The sequence below is a fragment of the Apus apus genome, chromosome 1 (assembly GCF_020740795.1).
Source record: "Apus apus isolate bApuApu2 chromosome 1, bApuApu2.pri.cur, whole genome shotgun sequence".
In the NCBI taxonomy this organism is placed as follows: domain Eukaryota; kingdom Metazoa; phylum Chordata; class Aves; order Apodiformes; family Apodidae; genus Apus; species Apus apus.
The window spans coordinates 199,904,059-199,924,248 of NC_067282.1; the positions used below are offsets into that span (position 1 = coordinate 199,904,059).

At 41.9% G+C, this 20,190-nt stretch overlaps 1 protein-coding gene across 1 annotated transcript; it reads right to left on the reverse strand.

The window, feature by feature from the left end:
- Positions 1 to 11,908: 11,908 nt before the first annotated feature.
- ECHDC3 (enoyl-CoA hydratase domain containing 3) lies at positions 11,909 to 20,139 on the reverse strand. The gene is made up of 5 exons (XM_051635684.1): positions 19,963 to 20,139; positions 19,717 to 19,838; positions 17,398 to 17,495; positions 13,979 to 14,179; positions 11,909 to 12,407 (listed from the first exon to the last, which is right to left on the reverse strand). The coding sequence occupies exons 1-5, from the start codon at positions 20,088 to 20,090 to the stop codon at positions 12,078 to 12,080; spliced, it is 879 nt and encodes a 292-aa protein (XP_051491644.1). The 5' UTR covers positions 20,091 to 20,139; the 3' UTR covers positions 11,909 to 12,077.
- Positions 20,140 to 20,190: the final 51 nt, after the last annotated feature.

A 20,190-nucleotide genomic window follows, 5' to 3' on the forward strand; every position in this document is an offset into this window, starting at 1 on the left:
ATTTCTTTAGCACATTTTTAGCTTAAAATACTGTCTTGCCAGGTCTGTTACTATAGCTGCTTATCACTTTGAGGTAACATTTGCTTTTTGTTTCCAAGTTTCAATTGCTTGCTTTTAGTGTTATTACTCGTGGTGGCTCAATTTCTGTGATTACAGATGGCCACAGTCTGAAATGGTTTCTGTGTGAACCAGCTTAAGCCTCCACACTGAGTCAGAGAAGGATCAAAAGTGGCAGAGAGGAAAATGAAACAGAGGGCACAGATCACCTCTGCCTCAGCTGTGCAGGAGCACAATTGTACAACAGGACCAAAGGTTGTCTAGTGGAAAAGATACCGAATCATGACTGACCGGGATGATTCTGGGCTGAGTGGATCCTTCGTACTAACAACTGATGAAGCAGTTAAATTACATCTTTCACCCAGTCTGCTGGTGAGAGTTGTCCAGAAGCTGCCAGGCATAAAGCTGACATAACCTCTACCCCATTGCCACAGGCTCCTGGAGGCTTAGCCTGGGCTGGAACCTGCTTGTCACCCTGCGTGCTTATCGGTGTGCTTGTTGACCTAGCTGAGTTCACTGGATTCCAGAGCTGGTCGTTGAATGTTGTTTGTTTAAATTCCTCTGCAGCTTCAGCACAGCCTGGATACTGGCTGTTTGGATGTATGAAGTTATAGGCTTCCCTCACCGTGATGGCTTTGAACAATGTAGTTGCTCCCCATCCTTTTCCCACCATGGGAATTTGGGCAGTATCAGTCAATTCAGGCTGAAAAGCAGTGCTCCCTGAAATTCCAAATATTATTAATGGGATCATTATGGATGGCCACACATTCTTACTTTTTATGAAGCCAGGCATAAAGCTGAAGCTCAGATAAAGAGACACCTGACATTTGTATTCTTTAATATTTAGAATAGTCTAATGATTACCATTTCAGACTCTTGCAAAGTATTCACCTGCCCTGAGGGATGGAATGACTCGGCAGTGTATCTGCATTACAATTGGAATATTGTACCTGCTGGGAGAAGACTTGAGAGAATATTTTTATTTTTCAACAGTTCCTGCTGTGCCTTGGCATTTACAGTCCATCTGGACTAACACCTTCAGAAGTTTTCTTCTCTACCCAGCCTCCGGGCCAGGAGTATGACAAGTGCATTAGTTCATCACCAAGCTGTGAGCAGCACAGTTGATTAGCTTTTATTATTAACTGCTCTAGTGTGTCACAGAGAACTTTGTAACTTCCTTTACAGGTGGGGAAACTGAGTCACAGAGAAAAGAGATGAGATGGTGTTACTTAGTTCACGTGTTAAAGAGGGTGGAAGAGATGACACTGAGATCCTGGTTGGCTGAACTCTGGCTGCGAGACCCATCCTCTGGATTACTCCCTGATCCTGAAAATCTAAGGGATGAAGGCATGATTGTCACACTATGCTCACCTCTTCTGCCTGGTTTGCTGATCCAGCCTCCTAGAAAATCTTCCTGAATTGCTTCTTCCCTCCAGAAGATTTTACCAATCTACACAAACTCATTTGGATCTAAAATTAAAACTCCCTGAGAAAGCCAAACAGCCAGGCTTTCCCAAGCTGTGCTCTGCTGAACGGAGCATGTCCCTAAAAACATCTGTATTTCTCATAGGTGTATTTCTTAAAGCAGAACAGGGTCTCCTCTTGCTTCCAAAGACCCTCCTAAGGTTTGGTACTGAGTCATCCGTCTTGACTATCGGATTGCAACTGATTGTCCCGTGTAATCCGTGAGTATGGAGAGACAGGGGCTGCAAGGAAAGTGGGAGAAGAGAATGTAGACCCATGTCTTGCATGACTTCCAGGAGTACTTCCTCAGACGTGCCGTTCAGAGAGAGCTGGCTGATGAAACCAGGAGCTCATTCCCTGTGAACAGTCAAGTAGAAAAACAACACCGGCAGAACTGGCCTAACGCGTTAACCAGGTGTGGCTTCAAGATGTGAGCCGTTATTGCCCTCTGCTGACAGCTTGGTTGTATCGTGCCATCACTTCAAAAATGAAGGATTTTCAGGTGCAGCGTAAACAAGGATTTCTGAGGATCTGCGGGAAACTGAAGGAACCTTCCTCAGACAGAGACTTTTGGGGTTTATTGCTTGAATTGTTCACTTTCTCACTGTTGTGAGGTAGATGCTACATATCAAACATCCCTCATCGAAGATGAGTCCAGCCTAAGTTGTTGTGCAAGGCATTGAGTGGACAAATAGCAAGAGCAATTTTCCCCTGGAGAGACTGCAGAGACAAGACAGATGAAGGATAGTGAGAAAAAAAAAAGGAATTATCAGCTCCATTTTACATACCGACCGCCGGGGGACTGAAAGATCTGGCTGAGCCCAAAAAAAGGCAGCTCTGTTACCCTGCCTAGAAGCTGTAGTCAGGTGAATGCAAAGCAGAAATAAGCCACAACTCCTGACTGCAAGGAAAATGGGTCACACTTTTGGCATCTTTTAAAAATTCGTTGTCTTTTATTATTTCTTTCTTTTTTTTTTTCTTTTTTTTTTTTTTTTTCTTTCTTTCTTCTCTTCACAAGGTTAGATAATTCCTTAGCTCAAGCAAAACTGCAATTCACTCAAATGCCATATTGGGCTAAGCAGCCTGAGAAGCAGTGACCTATGATAAATGGGAGAATGGACTAGACAGTCGTGTTTCTTTTCTGCCTTTATCCCTTGCCCAAGGTCACACTGGAGTTTTGTGAGAAAGCCAGGAAGTGAATCCAGTTGTGGGTTTTTTTGCAGGGCTTTAAAATATTTCGTTCTCTTGTTTACATTTCAGAATTGTTGAACAAGTGCCTTATAGGAATGTATTTAAATATTATAGTGATGAATGGGGCAGAAACATTTAGGGCATCTTAACAGCTTTTATTTCTTTTTTATGTCTGCTGCTGCTGAGATCTTAACTAGGACTTTTGCTGTGGTAAATTTACTCTTTGGATTTGGCCAGTTTGGTAGCTGTGAGTACTAAATAAATGTTGGTGTTGCATTTCAGCCATCCAGTGCATCATAAAGATTTCAGGCTGTCCATGGAAATATTCCTAGATTGTCTGCTCTGAATAGATGCTCATGTTGAAAAAGACTAGAAGCTTACAGGAATATCCACAGACAGCAAACAAAAAGGGCTGTTATCTTCAACAACTTCCATTTTCCCATGCTGAGTATGTGGTAAGTACTAAGCATTTTTTTTACAAGTTATATAAAAAGATAAAATCTGCTCTTGCTGCCACACAAGTGCTGTTCCCCAACTCAAGCAGCAGACACTTCTGATGTCAGTGATTAAGACCAATTTTTGAGCCCAACTATGGGTAGGAGACATCAAATTTTAAATTCTTGAATGGTAGTGGTGTCACTGTATGAAGTTGGTTATAGCAAGAATAATAGCAACAATAATAATAAGTAATTATACTTAAAATTAGAAACCTCAAGCTAATAAATAAGGAGCTGATTGTCCTTGCATGAATATTCTTGCTGGTCCCAATGGAAAAGGGGTGAACTACATCAGTTTTCCAGATATCTGCATAGCTGATATCAGTATTTCTCCTGCAGGGCCTTCTTTCAGACAACCAAATTCTCTCATTACCCTGCTCTTTCATCTGGTACATCTCTTTCATTTCTTACAGGTTTTGCATTAAAACTCCTGTATTTATGGCAGTGTTACCAGTTGTTAAACTATGATATGTTGTATCTTGTAAAGCTTTCCAGATGTGTGTAGTTATGTAAGAATCTCAGCATTTGAAAAAAAACAACAAACCCAAACACCAAAACTACCCTCAAGGAGGGAGAGAAACAACCAGAATAGTTCTGACTTTATACTAACAACTCAAAACCAAAAAAGCCAGAAAAAGCACACTAATTTTAAAATATTTTTAACCTAATCTAGTGAGCTGATAGATAAGAGAGACTAACTCAGGACTATTCATCATGCCTGTATTTAAGCTATATCCTAACACTCAGAATGGGGATCTTTGTTATAAGATTAACTCCCTCCAACAACAGATTATAAAGTTTAAATGGCATGAAGGGTGGATTTCATTAAACAGGTACAATAAACAAAATATTCATATTTAGACTGAAGACCACATTATGAGAATGACTTCATGTGTTTGTTTTCTTTCTCCTTTTTCCCATGTTCTGTGTAAGTTTTACTGATCCTTTATTGTTTCTTTCCAGTGGTGTCTACACTGAGAATGATTTTGGGCCAGGAAGTGGAGAAGACTGGAGCAGGTATGTATCACATTATCCTTGATGTTGACAGTGCGGAGTTGACAGCGAAAGCATTACTCATCGTTCCAAAAATGATTTCATCCACTGTAATTGTTTAGAGGAGGACAGATCTGGAACAAAACCTGAGTGCCACTTTGGAAGACCTAACACCTTCTCTGTCATTAGCAGCTGAGGCAGCCTGACTGTCAACATTATCTTATTGCAGGTAATTTGTCCTTAAAAACTCCTTCAGAAAGCAGACCACAGTTGGAGCTCTCTTAGACATGGCCCATTACATCAGACCTCACTGACATGTTGCACTAATGAGCCAAGCTGCAGATAAGTCTGAGATGTTGCCATCCACACTTGTTCTCCCTTTCCAGGAGGTGACTTTCCTTCAGCAGAACTGTGGGATGGGATCAACACCTGTATCTGTATTAAGTCCAACAGGTTGACTTGCACTGCTATGACAGTTTAAAGAGCTGGTTGTGTTTTGATCTAGGCTATAGAAATGTTACTTCTTTTCAGTTAACTCCACAGCAATACAAGTTTTGCTTTCAGCAGACTGAAAACACTGGGCTACCTTAGAAGGGAAAATGAAAGTCTCTTGTTTTAAGTAGCTATGAACAACAGGCATGAGTCTGACTTAAATTTTAGTAGTACAAATTCAATTTGTTCTTTTATCATCTGGCTTTGTTTTCTCTATAAAAGCATAATCAATAACATATACAGTAACCCTGTGATGCTCCCATTATCACAACTCCAGGATACAAATATTTAAAAATAATTATTCATGTTTTAAAAGTCATATCATGAAAATTACTGTAGTTGGCCACACCGAAGTTTAATTAATTATTTTCCCTTTTCCAAATACATGGTAGTATTAGGGGTACAATTCTACAATTTTATTTTTATAAAAGCTATGTGTTTGGCAAAAAGAAATTCCTAATATTGAGTAACAAGCAGCCAGGAAATGGCACATCCTACAGTGGAGTGTGAGGAAAGTATAGCTCTGATGGTTTTTTTTCCCTCCCTTGCAAGTGGGAGGGGAAGTGGGGAAGGATGGGGATGCATTACTCAGTGGCTAAATTCAGAATTAGTATAATTGAGGTGCAATGCCAGTGAAATCAAGACGAATCCTACTCATTGCAGTATGACATTTGTCCTGTAGCTTTAGGTCTTCATGGAAATTTAACCATTTGTCTATTCTCCTCATTGCTTAGAGAAGGCAGCCAGTATTTCCATGAGATTATTTAAATGTAGAGTTATTAGAAAATGTTGCAGCTACAGAGATAGATGGGTTTTACATAAAATCTCTGCTCTTTGTAGCAACCTGATACAATATTGAGCAAGATAATGGTCAGAAAGAGCATTGCCAGGCTCCTGATGAGAAACTGTTGACAGTAGAATTACCCCAACATTCATCAAAAAGCCAATAAATGTCAAGCATGGGGCTTTGATGCAGTAGCTCATAATTTCTGTTCAGAAGCCTTTGCAGTCTCTTCCGGGCATGCGATCATCCTGCCTTTCTGCTGATTTTACTGAAAATTCTGCTGCTGAAGAAGCACCAGGAGCAGGTGTTGGCACTGTGAATGCCACTGTTATGGTGCCACTGGCTCACCGTGAGGCCTCAGGCAGAGCACATTTGGCCTCAATTTCCCCATCTGCAATACAGGAATGACAATATAGGAGTTACCCAGAGGCAATTCTGTGAAGGACACAGTGTTGCCATCCAAATGCTCAGAAATCATGAGCTAAATGGTAAAAACTTGCCCACTTCTGCCAGTGAGTTATCATGTATTTTTAATGTTGACTATGTCCTGCTTTTTATGCCTTTGTAGGACATATTTTCCAGCTCTGTCCTCCACAGCTATGGGTGATTACTTCAAACCAACACAAAACTAAAGCTTACCCAGTCTGCTGAATTCTGGGTAGGGTGGCCTTAAGAAAACCACATGAAGTTTTTGTAAGAGCTTATATAAAAGTCCCATCCTGTTCTTTGGCTCTGTGGAGCATGGAAAGTATCATAGAATCACAAAATGGTTTGGGTTGGAAGGGACCTAGAAGATCATCTAGTGCCAACCACCCGGCATGGACAGGGACACCTCCCACTAGACCAGGTTGCTCAGACCCCATCCAACCTGGCCTTGAACACTTCCAGGGATGGGGCTTCCCAACTTCCTTGGACAACCTGGGCCAGTGTCTCACCACCCTCATAGTGAGGAATTTCCTCCTAATATCTAACCTAAATCTCTCCTCTCCTCTTCCAGTTTTGATCCATTACCCCTTGTCCTCTCACTACAAGCCCTTGTGAAATGTCCCTCCCCGGCTTTCCTGTAGCCCCTTCAGGTACTGGAAGGTGCTATAAAGTCTCCCCAGAGCCTTCTCTTTTCCAGGCTGAATAACCCCAACTATCTCAGCCTGTCTTCATGGGAGAGGTGCTCCAGCCCTTGGATCATCTTTGTGGCCTCCTCTAGATTTACTCGAGGAGATCCTTCTTATGTTGGGGGCTCCAGAATTGGCCACAGTACTCCACGTGGGATCTCGCAATAAATACCTTTCCCATCACCTGAGTCCTCTGATGAACTCAATCTTCAGCATATATCCCCCCAGGGATGTGGTGAGGTGTTTTGTTACCTGGTCCATGAATTAAGAACAATCTTGTGCTGCATGTTACCCCAGCTATCACTGCACCTTGGCTTGTTTGTTTGCCTTGTTAATGAGGAGAGCCTAAAGTGAATATCACAAGTGATTACATGATCATATCCTCCAGATTTTACCTGTGTATTTTTCTAAAATGTCCACGTAAAGCCTGAAAGCTGTTCTTCTAAGGATGCTGCAACAATTATATTTCTTCTTATGAAGTTACTGTAGAACAAACTTGAGCATTAAAAAATAACGGATTCTCAGGTCAGTGGCTGGATAGTTCATTACATTCCTACTGGCACTTCCTTGCTTGCATTTTCTCAACCAGTTTCCAGCTGTTCATGTCTATATGAACAGAAAACATGTCCCTGTCTGTCATTTGCAGTGATGAGTGACATCCTAAAGGCTTTACACAGGTGGAGTTTTATTTACTCTACAGAGGAGGCTGAATCTGTGCCACATGCTGTTATGGTCACTTGAAACTGGGCTAATTACCTGGCAGACATTGCTGCAGAGCAGATTCTTTAATAAAAATGAATGGGGTGACAAGGGATAGATTCCTTGCTATTCTGGGACAAACTATCTCCTCAGGCTGCAAATAGCCCAAGTGGTAAGGCTCCCAATCTATCATTTGGTTTGCTGTTTCTTGGCTGTAGAACTTAACAATTCTGGAACCAGTCTGTTTCCTAGGAATAGCCTGTAAATCTGTTAAATTAAACAATAAAGGCAGATGTGGGCAAAAATAAAAATCCCACACAAATCTGAAATGAAAAATGATGATGGTTACTCAATCCACAGGCCCCAGTGCAGGAATGGTCTAAAACCTTTTGATGCTTTTCTGTCTAGTGGTTCATGGAAGAGGGAAATGTGGACACCAGCATTTTTGGAACTCATGTTTACTAATTACACAATTCCTTTATTGCATAAAGTAATACAAACAAATACTGTGAAACCTGAGTTAAAACATACCTTTGAATATTTTTTTTCTCTTCAAGATCTAAAAGTGCAACACAAACATTTGCCAGACCTGTGAATTAGTCTGAAAAAGACCACAAGGCTGGAAAAATCATGTTCTTACAGATCTGAACTCAGTCATCCAGAGTGTTGTTGTTCCCCAACTTCCACGGGTTTGAACTGTGAAGGGCCTCGAGGTTCTGTGGTGTTTGGTCTTTTACAGGGAAAGCCAAGGATAAGGTAACACTTCTACCCTCTGCCTATCAAAGAATCATACAATCATAGAATGGTTTGGGTTGGAAGGGATCTTAAGAGATCATCTAGATCCAACCACCCTGCATGGGCAGGGACACCTCCCACTAGGGCAGGTTGCTCGGACCCCATCCAACCTGGCCTTGAACACTTCCAGGGATGGGGCATCCACAGCTTCCCTGGGCAACCTGTTCTACTGTCTTTCCACACTCATACTAAAGAATTTCTTCCTGATGTCTAACCCAAATCTCCCCTCTTCCAGTTTTAATCCATTACCCCTTGTCCTCTCACTACAGGCCCTAGTAAAACATCCCTTCCCAGCTTTTTTGGGGAGCCCCTTCAGGTACTGGAAGGCTGCTATAAGGTCTCCTTGCAGCCTTCTCTTTTCCAGGCTGAACAACCCCAACTTAAGTCAGCCTGTCTAACCATATAACAATCAGAACATCACTTTTTGATAGTTAATTCTTGCTAAAGTATGCCTGTTCTTAACTTCACATAGCACTTCCATTAATGTTAGTCTGCTCATAATGAGTAACACTAAGGATACCTATATGTCTTTGTAATATTAGTGTCTTATGAGGCCATTCACATTCCATTAATCCATGTGCAGAAACCAGATGACCAGAATTTAATTCCACTGCACTATAACTACTTCAAATTAAGTAATTATTCTTTAAAAATGTAGATCTTTTTCTTCAAAAATTACGACCAGGCGTTAATGCCAAACCCTGTCCTGTGTTGATGGCATGCAACTGCAGAAGGAGAATTTCTGAGTATCTGAAAGAATGTGCTCATCTAAACTGCCACTCATGTTTTAAGATAGCCAGTGAAACCATTTTGTTACTGCAGTTAGCTGGAAAGAGCCCTATTCTGCAAAAATCAGATAATGTACTTATTTCTGAAAGCCTGGAATAAAAGAGCCAGTAGAGATTTGCTGAGTAGTTGCAAGATAGCCATTAAATATAAATATTTTTAAAAACAATTTACTCTTTCCTAATGCTTTTAGAGCAGCATGTGGGAAGAGAATCTAAGTGCAGCATCTTATTGCATTAAAAAGGACATGGTGAAGGTTATTTGGCACCAGATTTAACCCTTCTCTCTCTTAACTCCTCATAACGGTTGCTAACCTATATAAACTATGTGTGTTTATATAAAACTTAACCATGTTTCCTACTGGTAACAATAATAAGTTGATGTTTTTAAAACTGCTGTTACCAGTGATCCACATTTTTCAAATTCCTATAGAAACAAATTATTTTAAACGTTGAATTCAGATTTAGTTTTCCATTCCTCAAATTAAAAATAGCAGCAGAACTGGAAACTGCTTTCTTTTCATCCTGAGTATGCATTGTAGATGGAAAAGAGAGATGTTTTGTAGGGCTGTGCATGTATAAGTGGTGTCAGTGTTTATAGCACTGGTTTGAATTAATATGTGTGGGCCATTTAGAAAGGGGCTGATTTTTGCTCCCAACTATCCAAGTCTTGCTCCTGTGTAAGGAATAAGAGAACTTAATTCTGCTACTTGGGGAGCAAAGTGTCAACCCCTTCATCCCAGCAGTGCACCTGATGGAGTACAGCTGCTATGTGGGAGGTAGACTCACTGAACCATGAGACTTCTTAGAACATGTGGGACAAACAACAAGGCTGACATTACCAAAAATGGGTTTTGCAAGGGGCCCTCGTGGTTAGGTCATTCTGAGGTAGACCCACAGCAGCTGTATTGCACAACACTTGGCCTGGGCTGCTTCCACCTCCAAACACACCTTCATGGCTCAAAGACAAAAGTGCTGACTTTTCATTGAGGCAGTTTTGTCAGTTTGAAGTGCATGAGATAACAGGCAGGTCTGTTTTTTAGCATGATGCTGAGGATGCTCAAGGGTGTTAAGCAAGTGAGAATAAGGGTGTTGCAATGGGCAGGGCAAGCCAAAGCTCACGTGGACTCATCCATACTGCCTAGGAGTAATTGATCTCTGGGGAGACCTGTCCCAGGACTAGGCATCTGATTCACTTCAGAGAATTGAGGAATGAACTAATACTCACACAGACAGGGAATCAAGCACACAGAAGCAAACAAACCTTAAAAACTTCCTTCTTGATTTATGATACTTCTACATTTTGAGTTTTAGCAGCTGTAGGTAAGATTCATCTGATGTAACTCAAGACACCTAAGTCTCAGTTAAGCAGGTTAGGATACTTTTACTGTCAACAAAGAAAAAAAGACCCATCCATTCAGTGATTCACCTGGTCTTTCTTAGATGCCTATTTAAGGATTAAATGGATGAGACATCATGAACAGGCTGTGTGGAACTTCAGAAAAAATATCATTGCCATCCCATGTCGATCACAAGGGATTGATACTGACACTCATTCAGTACAGTCATCAATATTACATCCTCAGCAAATTTGCAGTTGAAGTGAAATTGGAGGAATGGCTGACACACCAAATGACCCGGCTTCAATGCAGGACCATAATCTAAGGAGAAATGCAAGGTTCTGCACCTGTGAAAGAAAAACCCCAAGCACCATTAGAGGCTGGGAGCTGACTGGCAGGGAGCAGTCCTGCTGGAACCAGGCTCACAGTGGATGCCCAACTGAACAGAAGCCAACAGTGCACTCTCATCACAAATAAGACAAAGTGCACACTGAGCAAAACTGAATGGCTGAAAGTGAATATTCTGTTCTCCTCTGCTCAGCACTGGTGAGGCCATATTTGGAATACTGTCCAGTTTTGGCACAGTCAGTACAAGAGGGATGTGGAGCAACTGGAATTGGTCCACTGGAGGGCTATGAAGCTGGTTACCTAGAGAACATGGCCTACAAGGAGAAAGGAGGAAGCTGGACTTAGCCAGTCTGGCACAGAGGAGCCTGAGTGCAGTCTAACTGCTGCTTGAGACTGCTCGAAGAGTTACACAGATAATGGCACTGAACTTTTTTCAGTAACTTCAGATAATGGAACAAGGAGCAATGGCCAAAAATCTGCTGCTTTGAGGCTCAGGCTGAGTGTTAAGAATTTTTTTCTTTTTTCACCAGGAGGGTTTCAGGGCACTGTGACAGATTATCCAGAGGAGCAGCTGAATCCCTGTTGCTGGAGTTTGCCAAGACTGTAAATCCATAGAATGATAGAATGGTTTGAGTTGGAAGGGACCTTAGAGATCATCTAGATCCAACCACCCTGCATGGGCAGGGACACCTCCCACTAGACCAGGTTGCTCCAGCCCCATCCAACCTGGCCTTAAACACCTCCAGTGATGGGCATTCAAAACTTCCCTGGGCAGCCTGTTGCAGTGTCTTACCACCTCTTAGTTAAGAATTTTCTCCTGATGTCTAACCTAAATCTCTCCTCTTCCAGTTTTAATCCATTACCACTTGTCCTCTCACTACAAGCCCTGGTAAATCATCCCTCCCAAGCTTTCCTGGAGCCCCTTCAGGAACTGGAAGGCTGCTATGAGGTCTCCCATGAGCTTTCTCTTCTCCAGGCTTAACAACCCCAACTCTCTCAGCCTGTCCTCACAGGAGAGCTGCTCCAGCCCTCAGATCATCTTTGGGGCCCTTCTCTGAACTTTCTCCATGAGTTCCATGTCCTTCTTATTTTGGGGCTCCAGAACTGGACACTGTACCCATTATGATACGTGCTGCCATCATCTATGGAGGGTGTCCAAGCCCTTTAATTCTCCGTTAACAACAAATGGAAATCTTCATCCAGAAGCAGGGGGACAGGTACTGAACAGGATGATCTGAGATCTCTCCCAGTCCCTGGGATTCCCTAAGTAACCTGGGACATATTACACTATTCTTTGCAGCATCAAGTTCCTTCTAAAACCATATATTAAATTAATTGCTGAAACAAACCATTTGGTTTGATTTTTCTTAGAATTTATTATATACTTAGAATAAATCTATTGTGGCTTTGGCATGCATAAGAAGAGACACTTAACTTCCAGTAAGAACAAAGATATAGTTCCCAAAGGCAACTGTGTGAAGAATCATAAAGCACAGCTCAGGTTAGCTTAGACACAAGATTCATTTCTTCTTATCCTGAGAGTGTGACCAGACAGGCTTACGTTTCTGAATAAAAGCTTCAATGCCTTCTTGCCCATCTCTCAAAGTCAAATTGTCTGCCATGACCTGAGTGGTGATTTTGTAAGCAGTATCCAGGTCCTGTGCCATCTGTCTGTAAAAGGTGGCTTTCCCCAGTGCCAGGACAGATTTGCTGCTTTTGCATATCTTGTGAGAGATTTTCATGGTCTCTTCTTCCAGCTTGTCTTCTGGCACCACCTTGCTGACAAGCCCGTGCATTAATGCTTCTTGGGCAGAAAGAGGTTCACCTGTGAAGAGCATCTCTAATGCCACCTGAACAAGAAAAAAATACTGTGTTAAGTCATTCAACTGCCTTATTGCTTTCATTTGTTTGGGAAACTTGTCCCTCCTCCTTCAAGTACACATTTAAGATTTAAATCTTTCGGCCTCTTAAACTGCCAAGGTTGTGTTAAGAGATTTCAGCAAAGAGAAGGAACAGGTCTACAGCTGGCCTTTTTCAAACCTGCCTGCTGAGTGCAGCTGTCCTAAGCTGACACCTTGGGCTTTTTGTTCATAAGTCCACAATCTCTAGTGATTGTAGTAAAAACTAAGAGAGATGTGGATAGTCCACAATGTCAGATAACTAAACTCAGTATTTTAAGCTGGGAATACAAGAATAAAGACTTGCTACTTCAATGCAGGTTGTTGAAAATACCTGCCTTAGCTTAAGGTTGGTGGGGGTGTTTTAAAATATATCTTTCTTATAGCCACGTTTATCTCATGCTCCTGCTGTTTGTACTTCAGGTTTCAAATTACTTCAGCACCTTGTACTTCAGGTTTCAAATTAAAAAATCCCCTGAATACTCAGTGACTATTCAACATTATGCATCAGTAAGAATTTTTTCCATGACTCCTGATGCCATTGACTGATGCCCTGAATCATGACATCTGATTATCCTCATTAGTATCTTTGGTCTGGTAGCTTACAAACAATGACAACATTTTGTTTGATAAAAGGTAAAATCTGTAATCCTAAGAACTGTAGGTAATATTCTTGCTGCTTTGAAAAGTAGCACAGAGAGAAGTATATCCTACATGTTTTAAAAAGGTCATCATAAAGCCCAGAAATACTAATTCAGAAACAGTTGTAACTGTACACTATAGCACACCTGAAAAAAAAAAAAACAAACCCAAACCACAGACAATCTTTGAACAGAATGACCTCACAGATGGGAAATTTAAAGTTCAAGCTTTTATCCAACAATTGCACTTCTGCAGTTAAGTCCTTGCATCTTAGAAGAGCCCTGCTTGGGCTTTGAGAGTCTGTCCATGTGAATCCAACTGGATCAGAACTTAAAATGTCTTTTCTCAGTTACAGAAGCTTTGCAGATCGTGCAGATTGTTTATGCAGTGAGAGATGTGTACTCACTATCAGTAGGAAACAAAGCAGGAATAAAGTACAGAGAGGTTTTAGGTGCTATTTAAAGCATCTTGATCTACACCCAGGCAGATCATGCTGGCAGTGAAATGTCACCTGCCTGGCAAGAACTGGTACCTCGGTGGGCTTGATATCCTGAACTTGCAGAGGCTTCCTCCTCAGGGGAGAACATAATTGTCTAAAGCACAGGGCTGTCTGTTGGGATGAAAAGAGATTGCTGAGCTAGTGTGCTGCTGGTATGAGTTCCTGCTGGTTGGAATCACATCAGTAGGAAGCTGCTTTCCCTAAACAGGTTCATCTCTTTATTATTTTTCCCAGTCCAGAGAGTTATAAAGATATCTTTGGCAAGGAAGTATTTTAAATGTTGTAGTGCAGGAAAATAATGTTTAGGCAATGGAACTAAAACTCCTAACGTGGGAACCTACTTCTTGCAAAATTACAAGTAGTATCTGGGAAGGAAACCTACCTTCCTCGGAAGAGATCTGCCCAAGGCCACCGCTGGTGTGGAGCAGAACAGCCCAATGTTTACTCCAGGAGTAGCAAATTGAGATTTCTCACTTGCCACTGCGATGTCACAGCTTGCCACAAGCTGACAGCCTGCTGCTGTAGCCAAGCCATTTACTTTGGCAATCACTGGTACGGGAAGTTTCTGGATTAAAGTCATCACCTGCATTCACAAAACAAAGTGGTCAGTCCCTGAAATGTAAGCAGTGCCTGTCCTAAAACTTACAATTGCTTCACACACCCGATGCGTGCATTTTTCAGCTTTATTACTTGGAGTTTGGAAAAAGAAGAAAGCTCTCTGCAAAACCTGTCGTATTGCACGAGATCACTGCTATTCCTGTAACTTCTCAGTTGTGTTTGTGTAGTTTGAGGAAATGGAAAACACAAGAAGGAGAGGCAGAAACACTTGGTATCAGATCTGCATGGAGCTTGGGTGTCTCTGCACTGCAGGTCCTGGCTATGGGAAGATGTGTATCCAACACATACCATCCCCACCTTCATCTGCCCCATAATGGAAACTGACTTAATAATAAGTCTCTGTCCCAAGGAATTAGACCAGCTTATTGCTGGTGTCTGCATGATCTTGAGCCTGGGTTCATCTCACCCATGCACAATTATTAGATGTCTTTCTAGGTTTACTTTGCATTCCAGGGAGAGACTTAAACTGCTAGGAAACAATTTTTCCTGCTCGCATTACACATAAAATGCAAAACCAGACTCACTCTCTCATTCTCTTGGTTAATTCTTGAAGATTGGACATCCAGCTTCAGAGAGCAGAAATCAAAAAAGATGAATTTGTCTTAGCTTTTCTAACTCAGGTTCTCCTTCCATACAGGGTTAATCAAAACTCATATATTGTAATGCCTGAAGATAGAAAATACTAGTTAAATTATTAGAGTCCTTATCTGGATTAAAAAAAAATAATCTCATATTAGCACAGTGGAGCAAGAATACAAATTTTCATTTGCTACTCCAATTTCTCCAGCAGATGAAGTTGAGCAAATTTTATGTTGCTTAGGTAAAATTACGTACATTCAGTTTTGAATTTGATCAGTCTTGGTCCCTGTTCTTCTATGTTTGTTTAAAAACAGTTTTTCAGTGTATCTTGAGAAGCAGACAAGAAGAGGGTAACAATACATGCATGTGTGCAGACACAGAGTAGTCCTGTGCTTATAAAAATTCAAAGTCATCAGCTTTTCTGAAAAAAACCCCACAACAACCACAAACAAACCAACAACCTGTTACTCGTGTTTTTGTATTTGAAAAGCCTCTGGATAAGTGATATTCTCAGCTGTCTCAAACTTGTATGTGGACAGTACATAGTTCTTTCATACTGTGTAGTACAGACCTCCTAGTCCACAATGCTGTAGGCATGTTATTTAGAGTAGGATCCATTCTACTTAAGTATTGAAATTTAGGAAGACACAATCCCATTCTGGAAGACCTCAAAAGTACCTCTCTCTCTCTATTGACCAGAAAAACCCAAAAGTCAATTATTCTACTAGACAACTATAATTTAGATACTAGTTAGGATCCTGAACAATGCCTAAATTGATTTCTCTATTTCTGTTTGCCTGTTAAGTGCCATTGTTATTTAACAGTAAGATGTTCCTCCTGCATGGGGATAATAATGAGTTGTGATTTATGAGAAACTTAAATCACTTTGGGATACTCAGGTACAGAGTTTGAAGCACTTACCACTACCATGAATATCAAAAAAGGGATCACTTAATGGGTAATTTCAGCTCTGATATTTAATTTCTTCCTGAACTTGTATTGCCAATTTCAAACAAGCATTTAGGTTGGCAGTGACCTCTTGAGATTTTCAAGTCAAACTCCCCTACTGAAGCAGGCTTGAGTAGAGCAGGTTGTTCAGGACTGTGGCCAGTTGGGTTTTGAGTATTTCCCTATCTCTGAACTTCATGGTCTCAGAAATGTTAATCTGAAATTGGTATATAATTTTTTATTTGTAATAAAGCTCCCTTACTAAACATCCTATACAGTAAGGCACCATTCTCACAAAGAAAGCTAGGTTTGTTTTTAACTCTTAAGGCTGACATTCTGTTATTTTTTGCTGTTAATTATCAAAGTTAAACTTCCTAGACTACTCATTAATCCTGAATATGGCCACAATACCAGATAATCATACAGGACAATTTAAATTCTTCTGGTCCTTAAAGTGTGAAATTTACCAGCTCTTGATTTCATGCTACATGGAATAAGTTTCACATTTTTTCTGCTTTATCTTTCCTAGTCTGTGACTTGGAAGCTGTATGGTTCAGTTTTTCACTGACAACATACTGGTATTCTATCCTGCAACTGCAAAATTAATACTAAACTACTGGCTGCTGCACTATTGGACTTTGGCTCCTTTCTGATGAAGGGTCTAACCTGTCATTCAGTCATTTTTGTGTTTACCTCTTTGTGATCAGCACACCAAGATGAAATCCAAGCAGAGATGCCAGGGTGATTGCTTCACATTACTCTGAAAGCCCTTCACTGGGAACTTTCACACATGGCTTTTACAGCATTTGTTAAATATGTTAAATATTTGTTAAATAACACACAATGTGTGTAGAGATCATTATTAGTGGAGGAAATAGAACAGGAGGTTTCAAATTAATTTCTGGGGTCACACTGAGCAGGGGTAGGGGTCAAATTCTACTGCTGTTAAAATCAAAGGGTTTTTTGCCATTCTCTCCAAAGGCTCCAGGATTCACTTTAACTTCCTGACTTCCAGGTCTGGGCCTTTGTAACGAGAACTTGTATGGTCTGCTGACTGGGTGACTAGTGAGTCAGATCTTACTATCACATTGTCTACTTGATGTTTAAACTCGTCTTGAGTTATTAGCTAGATGCTGGGAAAGAAGATTTGATCACAAGTGATTTGAAGATGGTTATCTCCAGATTTCTAGGAAATACATTGCCCAAATACTCAGCAGCAAGGAACACTGGCTAAACTAAGCCACACACCATGACTGTTCCCATTGCAGGAGACATACACATTGGCATTCTAACCCTTTTACCTGATTGTAGAGAAATCCAGGGAAAACATAATTTCACAAGGATTGGATTCTAAAATGGCAGAGCAGCAAAAAGCAAGGAATCTGAAGCAACAGATTTGGCCCATCCCTGGAAGTGTTCAAGGCCAGGTTGGATGGGGCTCTGAGCAACCTGGTCCAGTGGGAGGTGTCCCTGCCCATGCAGGGGGGTTGGAACTAGATGATCTTTCAGGTCCCTTCCAACCCAAACCGTTCTGTGATTCTATGAACAGTTTGTGCTTTAGCTAGCAGATGAGCAATGCTGTCCCTCCTTAAACCTGTGTCATTTCTTGCTCTTAATACCAGGAAAAAGAGGTGGTACTTAAGAAGAACTGTTTACCTCTGCACATAATTCAAATACTTGGGAATGATACTTCACATCATCTTCACTTGACAGTTCCTTCAAATCATGTCCAGAACAAAATACAGGTCCTTCAGCTGCAAAGAATTTCAGGAAAAGTCAGCGTGAATTAATCAAGAAGGCAGGGGTAGCAGCATATCAGTGCCTCAGCTAAAGGTGTCAATGAGATGTCAATGGTCAAAAAGGAGCTCGCAGAGGGAGTTCTTAGAGAGTCCTGAAACATTGCCTTCCGGATTTTGTAATAACTTTCAATTGCCACAGTGCAACATTTCATCACAATAATACTTATAAATATTTCTAAAGACGCAGTTTTACTCCTATTCCAAGCTAACCCAGTTAAAAAGAAGGCACTTCACACCTCTGAGCCCAGGATTTTTTAAGGACACAATTGCACAGCTCCCTGGTAAAATGTAAACTAGTCAGCTGGAGCAAGGAGATGGAGTGCTCTGCTCTCAGACTAACACACACAGTCCTTAGTTATTGTACCCAGCACTAGTGATTAACTTTCGCTAAATAAGCATCAAGATTTTTGTGTCACGGCATTCAAGGCCACAACGGGGCGAAAAAAAAATGAAACGAAAAAAGGCTGCTTTGCTAGAGGAGAACCAGAAGGGCTGCTGGGGCATCTTTTCCTCCACTGCTAAAACTCTCATCGAGAGAATCCCAAAAGGCATGTTCCCCAGGGTCTGGGCAGCAAAGGAGCAGATTCTGTGGACCTAAGTTTTGGGTTGACTTGCCTTCCAGTGGCAGCTACGATCAAAACACCATTTATGGGTACAGTGTATTTACCACAATTTTCCTTTGTCAAGTGGGTATCTGCCATAAGAATAAACCAGTGTGATGCTTCAGAATCTTTCAGAACTCCTCAAGGTATTTGCATGGATGAGATATTTCCAACCACAACTACGCAGACACCACCTTACCTGTGTTTTTGTTTCTTACGGGCAAGATTATTGTGGCAGTCTATCCAGAAATAACCACACAATTAACATCAGTCAGCTCATGGGATCAGCAATACCTATCTGGAAATTAATCACATCTGCATTTGTGCCCCATAGAAGTAGAATCCACTGCAAAGTCTGTTTTAAAGACTCAAAGCGTTCCCTGAGAAGTCTTTAATTTTCTTGAGATTGCACTCCATTCTGCTATGGAATTGGAATTCCAATAGGAACATGCAATTTCTTTTTAAACTAAAACAAACAAAATACGGAATTGCGCTGGCAAACTCCCAGAATACTGCACTGCCAGAAAGAATCTGAAGTGTTTCACAAAATTTTAAACTGCAAATATATATATTTAAACTCACCCCTGTGAAATTAGCTTACTTCCATGTTCATATGTGTGCACAAACACACAATGTTTTCTTTTACATACAGGACACAACAGCATCCTAAATTAATAAACTTATTTCTCCAAGGTGTTTGGAAGGGGGGCAGGGGAAGATTATCTTAAAATAGCAGAGGGAAAAAAAGATGGCTTAAGAACAGCTCAGGATTCATTATCGTTAAGAACTCAACAGGTTAATACCTAAATGGAAGAAAACTGTAAGAGTTTCTGAGAGATACTTTACATCTGCACATTTTGTGTAACTGAAGTATCAAGATTATGGTCTCCCCTTCACTGGAGAGTTTTAAAAACAGTTTTGACAAACCAGTGGCAAAGATAACAAGGCTGATTCTGGCTTACAGCAGGGGAACAGAGCACAAGATTTGAAGAAACCTTGTGAGCCCTGTTTACTGTGACCTCTACCTGCTACCAAAGGCAACGAGTGTCACACCAGCTCAGCCTATTCCTGCCCAAAAACCTGTATCTGGGAATGTTATTTCTTCAGTTTGACAACCATTAGAACCTGGTGTTTGTTCTGTTAAAAGTATCCTTTAAATACTGATTTTTAAACCAGTTATTTAATCTACTGATTGTTTTTACTAAAGGAAAAAGCTAATGAACTCTGTAAACACACTGCACGACCTGACGTTTTGAAACGTGTTTGTACAGTGTCTCTTCTTAACTATCCACAAAAATATAACAAAAACCCAAGCAAATTGTTAATGCCATGTTAAAAAGTGAGGAATCAAGTATGTGAGAGGGGAAACGGGGATGAGTGTAAGAGAACGGCAGGGTCTGAAGGGGGAGGCACAGGCAGGACACCCCGCCTGCTCCTGGCCAGCTGCAGGGAAAACAACACTCGGGCTCCTTCCCGTCCCATTCGCGGCAATTCTCTGAGAGATTTCGGTTCAGACTCCGTTTCTTCTCCCCCCCCCCCCATCCCCCGTTCTCCTCCGTCTGACACGGCGGTACCTGAGATGACGATAACCCGGAGCTCTTTGCTCTTGACGTCGTGCAGCAGGTCCTCCCTGAGGGACTGCAGCATGGCGAGGGACAGGGCGTTTCTGCTCCTCGGGTTGTTCAGGAGGATGCTTCTGTAGCAGCCGTTAAAAACAAGGAAGGTTACTCCTTAAAACACAAAACAAACAAACCAACCACCCCAAACCAAGAGCGGAGCCACCAAGGCGTTCAGAGCGCCCAGGCCGCTCGGGGCCTCACCGGACGCCCTGGGCCTGCCGCCGCACCGTCAGCCCCTCGGGCGAGCCGGGCTGCGCGGGCCCCGCCGCGGCGCGGCTGAAGGCCACGGCCAGGGCCTTCCTCAGCCGCCGGAGCCCAGCAGCGGCCATGCCTGCCCGGCCGGGGCTCGCTACCGACCCCGCCAGGCCGGCGGGCCCCGGGCTGCAGCCGCTGCCTCTGGGCGGGGCCGGCCGAGGCAGCGGGGGCATC